Source organism: Trachypithecus francoisi, unplaced genomic scaffold (assembly GCF_009764315.1).
Source record: "Trachypithecus francoisi isolate TF-2019V2 unplaced genomic scaffold, Tfra_2.0 Lachesis_group3, whole genome shotgun sequence".
In the NCBI taxonomy this organism is placed as follows: Eukaryota; Metazoa; Chordata; class Mammalia; order Primates; family Cercopithecidae; genus Trachypithecus; species Trachypithecus francoisi.
The window spans coordinates 141,969,827-141,981,947 of NW_022681468.1; the positions used below are offsets into that span (position 1 = coordinate 141,969,827).

A 12,121-nucleotide genomic window follows, 5' to 3' on the forward strand; every position below is an offset into this window, starting at 1 on the left:
ACTCAGTGTATGATTATCTTAAGTTTGGTATAATAGATGGTTAAGTTTTTTTTTTCCCCCCTAAATGAAGGAAAACTTTCAAGGTCGCAGCTGTCACCAGTGCCTATAAATAATTTAGTTGACCCCAATCCATAATAATTTCTGGTTCTAGGGAAATGTTATGCTCCCCTTTGTTCTTGTCTTGTGGGAGGATATGAAGTTAAGCGCTTACTTTCATATGCCTACCTCCTTAAACCTGAAGTTGAAATATGTTAATAATTTAGTGAAAACATCCTTTTCCTTCTCTGTTATGCCTCAGAGCAGAAAGCAATAGACATATGCTCACAGTAAAATAGGCAAGGGAAAGGTCTGTCTGACCTTTGGATAAGAATGTTTGAAATGGGATGGTAAGACCTGGACCAGTCTATGTATAAGTTGGTGGCAGATAAGATGAGGGTAGCTCTCCCCAGCTCTTTGACACTCTTGCTCGCAAATGAGTTTGAATAGGAGCGGCAGCATCTTCTAGGAGAATAGAGGTGCAGGTGTAAGAGATTGGAACTTAGTGGAGTTTGTTCCTGGATGAAGAGTGGTTCACCTCAGTAACTGAGGAACTAGAAAGGGAATGAAGCGCTTTCTACCATGCTTGCCAAAATGTGGGCTTTCGGGAATTTGGCATTAAAAATAGACATTAAAACCAGCGGAATGATCAACTGAAAAATATGTGCTATTCATATCTAAACACGAGTATACATGCCATCTTTTCTCCTGAACAAAAAGTGCAGCCTTGAATTACAGAGAGAAGCCCTCCTATACTTGGGTATGGTTAGTGTTGATATAGCGGAAGTTTGGTATCTAAACCTCCATCAGATTCTCTAATCCCTTCTAAAGTCTCATCATGATTTAGCAAGACAGGAAAAAGAGAGAGGAGAAAGGTGGAGAAAGAATCCTTTTCTCATTTAGGAAGAGAAAAATATAAGGTGAAGAAGTGAAGAAATATTACTAGTAAATATAGATTATTTCCATATTGCTTGTAATTCACCTCCATCCCTTTCTCTTTTTCCCAGAAGTTGAATCGAGTTCAGTTTTACTCTCAGGGATTTCACTTACTGTCTACTCTGTAAGAACATATGTGATGATCCAGCATGAGTCATTCAAACTGAGTAGCGACCTAGACCTTTTTATTTGACTTCGTGAACTAGTAGGAGTGGGTGACAACCCCAATACATAAACCTTGAGTTGATTACCATATACTTTTAATAAAAATAATTCATTGTTGATTATAAAAATTATGATATTGCCCCAAATTATATATTGGTTGGAATTGAACAGAGTACTGCTTGTCATCAGGATTGAAATAGTATTTGCTGAGGTTAATCCATAGTTTTTGAGGGTGGGAGACCACTATGTCTTATTCTTCTTTGTATTCTTAAGGCCTAGTAAATATTTGTGGAAGAAATGCAAAAGTGAACTTTTATGCTTATGAAACTCATATAGAGGGAATTTAGTTTACATGTTCACACCTTTAGAAAAGATCCGTTTTCCAACTATAGCCTTCTTTTTTTAATGCCAAATGGTATACTGGCTCCCCTTTTCTTAAAAGTGAATAGGTGGGAAAAGAGCAGTATTATTATAACTTTATTATTCATGTGTAATTAAGTATAACTTTGGAGTGGGTAGAGATTGAGAGTTATATTAGGGTACTATAAAATTTTAAGCATTGGAGCAAAGTAATGTGTTCTTTAGTTGAGTGATTTTTATTAGGAGTAAAGACTAGAACTGTTCTCCCAAGCTTTATTGAGGTAAATTGACAAAAATTGTATATTTTGAAGTGTACAATGTGATGTTTTGTTATACAAATAAATTGTGAAATGAGTACCACAATCAAGCTAATTAACATATCTGTTACCTCACATAATTACCATATTTTTTGGTGTTGAAAATACTTAAGATCTACTCTTTTTTTTTTTTTTTTTTTTGAGACGGAGTCTCACTCTGTCGCCTGGGCTGGAGTGCAGTGGTCGGATCTCAGCTCACTGCAAGCTCTGCCTCCCGGGTTCACGCCATTCTCCTGCCTCAGCCTCCCGAGTAGCTGGGACTACAGGCGCCCGCCACCTCGCCCGGCTAGTTTTTTTGTATTTTTTAGTAGAGACGGGGTTTCACAGTGTTAGCCAGGATGGTCTCGATCTCCTGACCTCGTGATCCGCCCGTCTCGGCCTCCCAAAGTGCTGGGATTATAGGCTTGAGCCACCGCGCCCGGCCAAGGTCTACTCTTTAAGCAAATTTCAAGTATACAGTAAATATGTTAAGTATAGTCACTATACTGTGTCTTAGATCTACAGAACTTACCCATCTTATAACTGAAGGTTTGTGCCCTTAGAACATTTCCCCATCCCCTGCTGCCCTCCACCTCTGGTAAACACCCTTCTACACGCTGCTTCTGAGTTTGACCTTTTTTAGAGTCTGTGTGTAAGTGAGATCATGCAGTATTTGTCTTTCTGGGTCTGGCTTTTTTCACATAGCATAATGTCCTCTAGGTTTATCTCTGTTGTTGCAAATGGCAAGATTTTGTTCTTTTTGTAAGGCTAAATAATAATATTCCAGTGTGGATGTGTTGTGTAAACACAAAATATATATCATGTTTCCTTTAACCGTTTATCTGTCAGTGGACACTTAAGTCATTTCCATATCTTGGGTATTGTGGACGATGCAGTGAACATGGGAGTGCAGATATCTCTTTGAGATAGTGATTTCATTTTCCTTGGATGTATACCCAAAATAGCATTGATGAATCATATGGTAGTTTCGTTTTTAAGTTTTTGAGGACCCTTGATGCTGTTTTCTATAATGGCTGTACCAATATACATTCCCACCAGCAGTATCTAAGAGTTCTTTCTACACATCCTCAGCAACACTTGCTATCTTTTGACTTTTTGATAAGTCATTCTAACAGGGATGAAGTGATATTGCATTGTGGTTTTGAGTTGTATTTCTCTGATGATTAGTGATATTGAGCACTTTTTCATATATCTTTTGGCCATTGGTGTGTCTTCTTTGGAAAAATATCTATTCGGATCCATTTCTCATTTTTTAATTGGATTGCTATTGAGTTATATGAGTTCCTTATACATTTTTGATATTAATCCCTTACTGGATATATGGTTTGCAAATGTTTTCTCTCATTTCTTAGGTTGCCTTTTTATTTCATTGATTGTTTCCTTTGCTGTGCAATAACTTTTTACTTTGATGTAGTCCCAATTGTTTACTTTTGTTTGTGTTGTCTGTGCTTTTAGTGTCATATAAAAAAAAAAAAAACATTGCCAAGACCAAGGTCATGGAGCTTTTCTCTTGTGTTTTCTTCTGGGAGTTACAGGGTTTTAGGTGTTATGTTTAAATTTTTAATCCATTTTCATTTTGTTTTGTATGTGAATATCTAGTTCTCCCAATACCATTTTTTGAAGAGACTGTCCTTTCACCATTGTATATTTTTGGTGCCTTTGTCAAAGATTAGTTTACCATATCCTTGGGGATGTATTTTTGAGTGTTCTGTTATGTTCCATTGGTCTGTGTGTCTTGTTTTTGTGCCAGTACCATATTGTTTTGATTACTGTAGATTTGTAATATAACTTGAATCTGGTAGTGTGATGTTTTTATCTTTTTCTTCTTGTTCAAGATTGCTTTAGCCATTTGAGATCTTTTATGGTTCATATGGATTTCAGGAATATATCTGTTTCTGTGAAAAACGCTGTTAGAATTTTGATAGAGATCACATTGAATTTATAGGTCATTTTGGGTAGGAAGGACATTTTGACAATATTATTTCCTCTCATCTATGAACATGGAGTATCTTTCATTTGTATTATTTTCAATTGTATCATTGATAGTTTTTCAGTGTATAGCTCTTTAGCTTTCTTTTTTTTTTTTTTTTTTTTTTTGAGACGGAGTCTCGCTCTGTCGCCCGGGCTGGAGTGCAGTGGCCGGATCTCAGCTCACTGCAAGCTCCGCCTCCCGGGTTCACGCCATTCTCCTGCCTCAGCCTCCCGAGTAGCTGGGACTACAGGCGCCGCCACCTCGCCCGGCTAGTTTTTTGTATTTTTAGTAGAGACGGGGTTTCACCATGTTAGCCAGGATGGTCTCGATCTCCTGACCTCGTGATCCGCCCGTCTCGGCCTCCCAAAGTGCTGGGATTACAGGCTTGAGCCACCGCGCCCGGCCAGCTTTCTTGGTTAAATTTATTTCTAGGTATTTTATTCTTTCTGATGCTATTTTAAATGAGATTGTGTTCTTAATTAATTTTTTGGATAGTTTATTATTAGTAGTATGTAGCTATGCAGTGGATTTTTGAATGTTGACTTTGTATCCTATAACTTTACCGAATTTGTTCTAATAGTTTTTTTGGTGGTGTCTTTAAATTTTTCTCGGAATAATTTTCTATGTAAGATCACATCTTCTGCAAACAGAGATTATTTTACTTCTTTCTCTCCAATTTGGTTGCCTTTTATGTCTTTTATTTGCCTCTTGCTCTGGCTGTGACCTTCAGTACAATGTTGAATAGAAGTGGTGAGCATAGACATCTTCTCTTTTTCCTGCTCTTAGAAGTAAAACCTTCAAATTTTCACTGTTGAGTATGACATTAGCTATGGGGTTGTCGTATATGATCTTTATTGTGTTGAGGAACATTCCTTCTGTACTAAATTTGTTGAGAGTGTTTATCTTGAAAGGATATTGAGTTTGTCAAATGCTTTTCCTGGATCTATTGAGATGATCTTTGATTTTTTAAAAATCCTTCATTCTGTTAATGTGGTGTATACCATTTGATTATGGTGTATGATCCTTTTAATGTGCTGTTGAATTTAGTTTGCTAGTATTTTGTTGAGAATTTTTACATCTGTGTTCATCAGGGATATTGCCCGTAATTTTCTTTTCTTGTAGGATCCTTGTCTGGCTTTGTTATCAGGGTAATCTGGCCTTATAAAATGATTTGAAAGAGTTTCCTCATATTCGGTTTTTTGGAAGAGTTTGAGAAGGATTGGTATTAGTTCTTAAATGTTTGATAGAATTTACCAGTGAAGCTATCAGGTCCTGGGCTTTTCCTTCTTGGGAGATTTTTGATTACTGACTCCTATCTCCCTTGTTATTGGACAGTTCAGATTTTCTAATTTTTTGTGATTCAGACTTGGTGAGTTGTATATTTCCAGGAATTTATTAATTTCTTCTAAGTTATCCAATTAGTTGGTATATAATTGTTAATAGTAGTTTCTTATAATTCTCTGTATTTCTGTGGTATCTGTTATACAAAGTCTCCTCTTTGATTTCTTTATGTATTTTTCTATTTTCCCTCTTTGATTTCTGATTGTTTTCCCCCCCTTAATCTAGCTTAATCTTTGTCAGTTTTGCTTATCTTTCAAAAACCAACTTTTAGTTTTATTGACCTTTTCTATTGTTTTTCTAGTATGTTTCATTTATTTTTGCCCTGATTTTCGTTATTTTCTTCTTTCTATTAACTTTGGACTTAGTTCTTTTTTCTAGTTCCTTGAGGTGTGAAGTTAGGTTGTTGGAGATCTTTATTCTTTTTTTTTTTTTTTTGAGATGGAGTCTTGCTCTGTCTCAAACAAACAAACAAACAAACAAACAAAAAGCGATGGTGCGATCTCGGCTCACTGCAGCCTCTGCCTCCTGGGTTCAGGTGATTCTCCTGCCTCAGCATCCTGAGCAGCTGAGATTATAGGCATGCATCACTATCCCTGGCTAATGTTTGTATTTTTAGTAGAAATGGAGTTTCACCATGTTGGCCAGGCTCGTCTCGAACTACTGACCTTAAGTGATCCACCTGTCTTGGCCTCCCAAAGTGCTGGGATTATAGGTGTGAGCCACCACACCTGGCCTGGAGGTCGGTCGTTTTTCTTAATGTAGGCATTTATTGCTCTGAACTGCCATCTGGTAGTTTTCCTCTGGAACTGGGATTAATATTGGATCTGATACTATACCAGTATACTTTTAAAATCGTACGTTAAAACTGTGTTTCTTCTTTTGATGTTGGAGGTTGATTTTTTTCAGAAATTTATGTTATAATTTAGATACGCATAGTTCAATTTTAAGAATAGATAACATTTTTATGTCTATTTTAGAGTTTTTGTTTTAAGTACATTGTGGGAGTGGTTGTCTAAATGAACAGTTTGGGAATTTAGTACATGGAATTCTGGAGGTAGTACCAATATTTTGGAATTATGTAGCATCATTTCCTTAATAGTTTTCACTTCTATTTTTACTTTCTCTTCCAAAGTATTTATGACTTGGAAATAGTTCAGAAATTATATAATTATGGCTCAGTTTCTTAATAGATCATTCCTGTAGCCTCTAAACTGTTATGCCTTTTATAGATTTTTTTTTCTTTTTTTGTTATACACTGGGAAGAAACTTAAGGTAAATTTTAGTTCATACATCGTAGACGAGCAGTTTAGCAGTATTTTTAAGAGGCTTCTTATTTGGGAAAATGAAGAAATTACTTTCTTTGATCATCTTTGAGTAAATTTTTAAAAGAAGATATTATGTATAATGTTACTGCTTTTAATGGAATTTTCAGATTGTTGTAAGCAAATACTTAATCTGTGTAACCCCACCCAAGTCAAGAATAGAACATTGTAAGTACTTCAGAACTTTGTGTAATTTTCACAATTGGTTTAATCCAGGAAGAAAATAGGCAGGGGAAGGGATATTAATCTAGAGACTATATAGATATCTGTTTACTGAATAGAGTCTCAGTTACTTTACAAACATTCATTGAATTCATCTAAGCCTGTTATATAAACAGGCCCTTTGGGGAATTGAAAAGAAAGGTTTGTTGTTATATCTGTGGTACCCAGAAACCAGAGAAAAGGCCTTTGTGCCTTTTGGCTGCTTGCTGCCATTTTCAAAAGTGTCACTCTGTTCAGACAGGTAGGTACTTTCTAGATTTAGGCAGTTGAGAAGACTCCCCCCTAGGCCATGCCATTTCTGATGAAGGAATATGTTTGATAGTGAAGATATCCCTTTCAAGGTCTAAAAAAATGGCAAAGCAAGTTTGGTCCAAATGTCTCTGTCTTTATTCTAGCAGTTTTGCTGGCAACATCTGTGCTCAGATGAGTATGGATTCTTAATTGACTGTTAATTCATTCAAAAATTACAGCACAGTGTTATATGCAGTCACCGTGCGAGGTGCTGGTGATACCAAAGCAGATAGTTTTTGTTCTTATAGGGTTTGCATGCTATATTTATGGCTGTGTTACCTACAAAGAAGAGTAGTGTTCAAGAAGCTCCGTATATTATGTAACAAATGCTTGCGGTTAGAGGTGTGTGAGGAGCATTGCAATGTATGGGTCACCAGAATTGCTGGGCTTGGAAGATAATTTAGAGCCTGGCTCATGAAACTTGATTTGTTGTCAGAATAATCCAGAAAGCTTTAAAAAAAATTTAGATTCCTAGGTGTTATCCACAGTGATATTATTAGTAATGTTTGTGAAAAATTTCTTTAAAATTGAAGTTTTGTTATTAAAATAGTTTTAAATTGACTAGAGCACTTAGTTATTTAAATAAGAAATCTATTGGCCAGGCACAGTGGCTCACACCTGTAATCCCATCACTTTGGGAGGCCGAGGTGGGTGGATCACCTGAGGTCAGAAGTTTGAGACCAGCCTTTCCAACATGTTGAAACCCCGTCTCTACTAAAAATATAAAAATTACCTGGGTGTGGTTGCAGACACCTGTAATTCCAGCTACTTGGGAGACTGAGGAAGGAGAATTCCTTGAACCCAGGAGGCGGAGATTGCAGTGAGCGGAGATGTTGCCACTGTACTCCAGCCTGGGTGACAGAATGAGACTCTGTCTCAAAAAACAACAACAAAAAACAACAACAACAAAACACTATTGTTTGTTCTGTAAAAAAGACTTGTTTTTAAAAGTAAACTGCATTTTAAAATATAAATCCAAATTTTTATCTATAGGGTTTAAGTGTATGCCTGAATCTTTTGGATGGTTGGCATATGACATCATAGAGTTGCACTGTGATTACAGTGTTATAAATTACTTTTTTTTCTAGTTAAGGCCTCATTAAAAATCAGATTTGGCTGGGCGCAGTGGCTCATACCTGTAATCCTAGCACTTTGGGAGGCAAAGCGGGTAGATCATGAGGTCACGAGTTCAAGATCGGCCTGGCCAAGATGGTGAAACCCCATCTCTACTAAAAATACAAAAAATTAGCTGGGTGTGGTGGTGGGCACCTGTAATCCCAGCTGCTCAGGAGGCTGAGGCACAGAATTGCTTGAACCTGGGAGGTGGAGGCTGCAGTGAGCCAAGATTGTGCCACTGCACTCCACCCCTGGGCGACAGAGCAAAACTCTGTCTCAAAAAAAAAAAAAAAATCAGGTTTATAAAATGTTGGCTTATGTTGCTTTTAGGTACTGCTCCTGTCCTACATTACCCATTGTAGATAATATTAATGAAACTGCATAATTTGATGAAGTACCCTATTCTAGTTTATAGGTTAAAATGTAACATAAAATATTAGGATACGTTATAAGCTTTCTGTGTTGATCAAAATTGGGAATAGAAGAAAGTTTGAGAGTCTTAATATGAGTATATACATATATAGATGTGGAATTATAGACATAACTTTGTATTTTAATTATGCTTCTAATTAAGGGAGGAGAAAGTTCTGAGAAGAAACTATTAACCTTTAAGAGATGAACTTTTTTCAGAGTATCATTGTGTAAATTAGTTTTTTAAAAAAGTTTTTAATGATGCCCAGAAAGTTAATTCTCCATCAAAGGTGGCAGTTTTAGATACCTTAGAAGTAAAATTATCTGCTCTTCCCTCTGTTCCAGTCTAATAGCATTTATTAATTAAGTAGTGTGGTGGGAAAAACTGGGTGATTGTTTGGATGCTTACAACTATTTAATGTGGGGGAAAAAATGAGGACTGTTAAATGAGAAGCCAAACTCTTGCTTTGAAATAGCACTGGGTAATTTCAAAGCTCTCAGGCTGATTCTCCAGCTACTTTGCTGAGGTCTAGCTTAGTGGAGAGTTTTGTGAAGTGATAAATATGAAATATTTGTTTAATATAGACTTCCATTCTTATAAGCACAACTGAGGGTTTTTGTTTGTTTGATTTTTTTTTTTTTTTAAATTCACAGGGAGAATGATGAGTCAGCGAAAGAAGAGAAATCTGACTTAAAGGAAAAATCTACAGGAAGTAAGAAGGCCAATAGATTTCATCCGTATTCAAAAGACAAGAATTCGGGCACTGGAGAAAAGAAGGGTCCAAATCGTAACAGAGTTTTCATTAGCAACATCCCATATGACATGAAATGGCAAGCTATTAAAGATCTAATGAGAGAGAAAGGTAACTATCTCTGAAATAACCCACTGTTGGATAATCTTCGTATAGACAGGGGAGGGAACTACACAAACATTTTTATTCCTCTGAGCCACGCAGACTCAAAAAATTGATTTTTATTTCTGTGAATTAATCTTTTCCTCTTCTTTCACTTGACACAATTTCATTACAAGGTAGTATGGATATTTTTCTTTTTGCCATTTTAGTGGGATAGTAGCGAGCCAGCATATGCATGCCACCAAGAATTTTGTTAAAGTGATTGCTTTGTCTAGTTGAAGTTTTTATAGATTTTAAAAGGGCTATTGCATCAGTTAAGTAATACATTTAGCGTGTTAAAGAATGAATAATAAGGTCTGATTATTTTTTTTCCAAAAGCTGTTTTGTTATTATCTTGGTGGAGTCTGGAATCTGGCTGTGGAATTTATTTTGTTTGCATTGTCATGACTGCCATGATGCTGTCTTTGCAGTTCTAAATTAAAATTGCATTACTGCTGTTGCAGTTTTGTTTTCAGAATAATCTGAAAACCTTCATCTTATATACATGGTTGGTTTTGGGGAAAAATAATTTCAATACTTGATCTTGTAAAAGTTAGTTTTGTTATCTCTTGAAAAATTGAGTTTCAACAGTCCTGCAAACTATGTACTTGGCTTTGAGGCTGATCTCTTCTAATAAATTTTTTAAAAAAAATTGCATTGGTGTGTCTGTTGTAAGGTGACAACTATTTGATTGGTTTTATTCATTGACTTTATTTAGAAAGTGTGTGGCTTGCTGTGAAGCATGATTTGTAAATTTAGTTTACTGATGGCAAACATGATTGAAGACATTCAGGTAGAAAGTCACCTTAAAACAGCTGTTGTGTGTAGGCTGACCAAAGTTATTTGAAAAGTGCTAAAGTTGATGTTTTTTAATATGATAGGTTAAGGGACCATTTGTATGTATATGTGCATTTGTTCACCAACTATATCATGCTGGCCAAAATATGATTTGTAGTATGAATTAGGTTAATATGGTTGTTAGCTTTTTTTTAGAGAACGTGGATGATGTACATTTCTGAAAATTAGTTAAATTTACATAGCCATTGATAGGAGGTATGTTGGTCTGGTTTTGATTGTTGGTGAATAATAGGTGCTTCTCTGTAGAGTTGTGCACAGGTGTGCAGTAAAGCAAGATACTGGTGTTTAAATGTATTGTTTCTTGGTATCTTCCTTTTGTATGTCTTATGTAGTTGGTGAGGTTACATACGTGGAGCTCTTTAAGGATGCGGAAGGAAAATCAAGGGTAAGTGCTGTGGGCAATAATCTGCTTGAGGTTTAAAAGTTCCTCAGCAGTTTACTTTTTGTATAATACTTGTACCAGTTTTTGGAAACTTAAGTTTCATTTTGTTTTACTTTATTATACAAGATTTGAGGCTCTATACCAGCAAGTCTGACACTTATACAAACCTCGCTGCCTGGAAGGGATGGGTTTTGTAAACACTCAAAAAGGGCATTCACTTTTCCAATGCTCTAAGGTAATACTTCTTCTTAGCCAATAAGATTTTAGCATAGGATTTTTTTGTTGTATTTTGATGTCTTCAAGGATACTTTAAAAGTCACTGAATTGATAATATTCCTGAGTTTTTTGAGGGGACTATAGCTTAAAGGTGTTAGTTCAGAATGTATTTTTGAAATTTTACTGAAAAGCTCAATTTGGTAGCCTGCAGGACTACATAAGAGTCAGTGCTCTGACCAATTGGTATGAATGACATTTACGATTACATTGACATAGAAGGAATTGGTTGATAGTATATTTTGATTTTTAGCAACAAGAATGCAATATACTGAAGAATACAATGGAAAACTCTTAGCAATGTTTAATTATGTTAGTAAAACCAGTTGGGTGCATGATGAATAAAAACTTTGTCATTACATTCAAATGGGACTTTGAATGGCAATCACAGGGAATTTTTTTTTAAAATAACTCTCCAAATTAATTTATTACTAGTTTGTAGGTGATTTTTATATACTTCCAACTGGGTGCTGTTAAATGTGCAGCCAGTTTTAATCTAATAGAGAACTTGTTAAAAATAAAATTAATATTCACTATTTTGATTTTAATAGAATTGAAAAATATGTCATAGATAATGCATCTTTTGAAAATATTTGTAACTGTAGAAGGATAGGTATATTGGAGCCTTTAGTTATTTCCTTGAATTACTGTTGATTTAATTTGTGCAGTGACATTAGTTTTAACTTAATGAAAAGTCACCTAAAGGTAAAAACTGTGCTCCAAGCTTGTTACATGTTAGATTCTACTATTTTTAATAGATATATTTTAAAATTTAGAGAAAATTTGTGGTTCCTCGCCTGTTATGTTCTGGAGATATAAAAGGTGAAGTGATTCTACCATAGTATTAATTGCCTTAATGATTGAAATGTTAGAACTGATTATTCATGTACTGATCTAAAACTTTTTTTCTTTTGCATATTTTGACAAATCTACCTGGATATAGGGTTGTGGGTAAGAAATTTTTTCTTCAAGTATCTTAAATTAAATTAAACTTTGGAAAAAAATTAGCATGTAAACATTTCCTATAAATTTTTTCCCTGTTAAGTGTGGTTGAATTCAAAGATGAAGAATTTGTAAAGAAAGCCCTAGAAACTATGAACAAATATGATCTTAGTGGAAGACCCCTAAATATTAAAGAGGTAAGATTTCTCATATTTAGAATTTAAACGTTTGACTATAAAGACATGCTTTCCTTGGATTTTCAATTTGGTAATATATTTGCCTGA

At 35.3% G+C, this 12,121-nt stretch overlaps 1 protein-coding gene across 5 annotated transcripts in view; it reads left to right on the forward strand.

The window, feature by feature from the left end:
* The window catches only part of MYEF2 (myelin expression factor 2), a 54,957-nt gene that overhangs the window by 17,295 nt on the left and 25,541 nt on the right, over positions 1-12,121 (forward strand). For all 5 annotated transcript variants that reach the window (XM_033190214.1, XM_033190210.1, XM_033190211.1 and 2 more), the window contains 4 exons: positions 9,144-9,352; positions 10,573-10,625; positions 11,839-11,846; positions 11,941-12,034. In XM_033190214.1, the coding sequence (XP_033046105.1) occupies positions 9,313-9,352; positions 10,573-10,625; positions 11,839-11,846; positions 11,941-12,034 (195 nt within the window). In that variant the 5' untranslated portion in view covers positions 9,144-9,312. The remainder of the gene's footprint in view (positions 1-9,143; positions 9,353-10,572; positions 10,626-11,838; positions 11,847-11,940; positions 12,035-12,121) is intronic.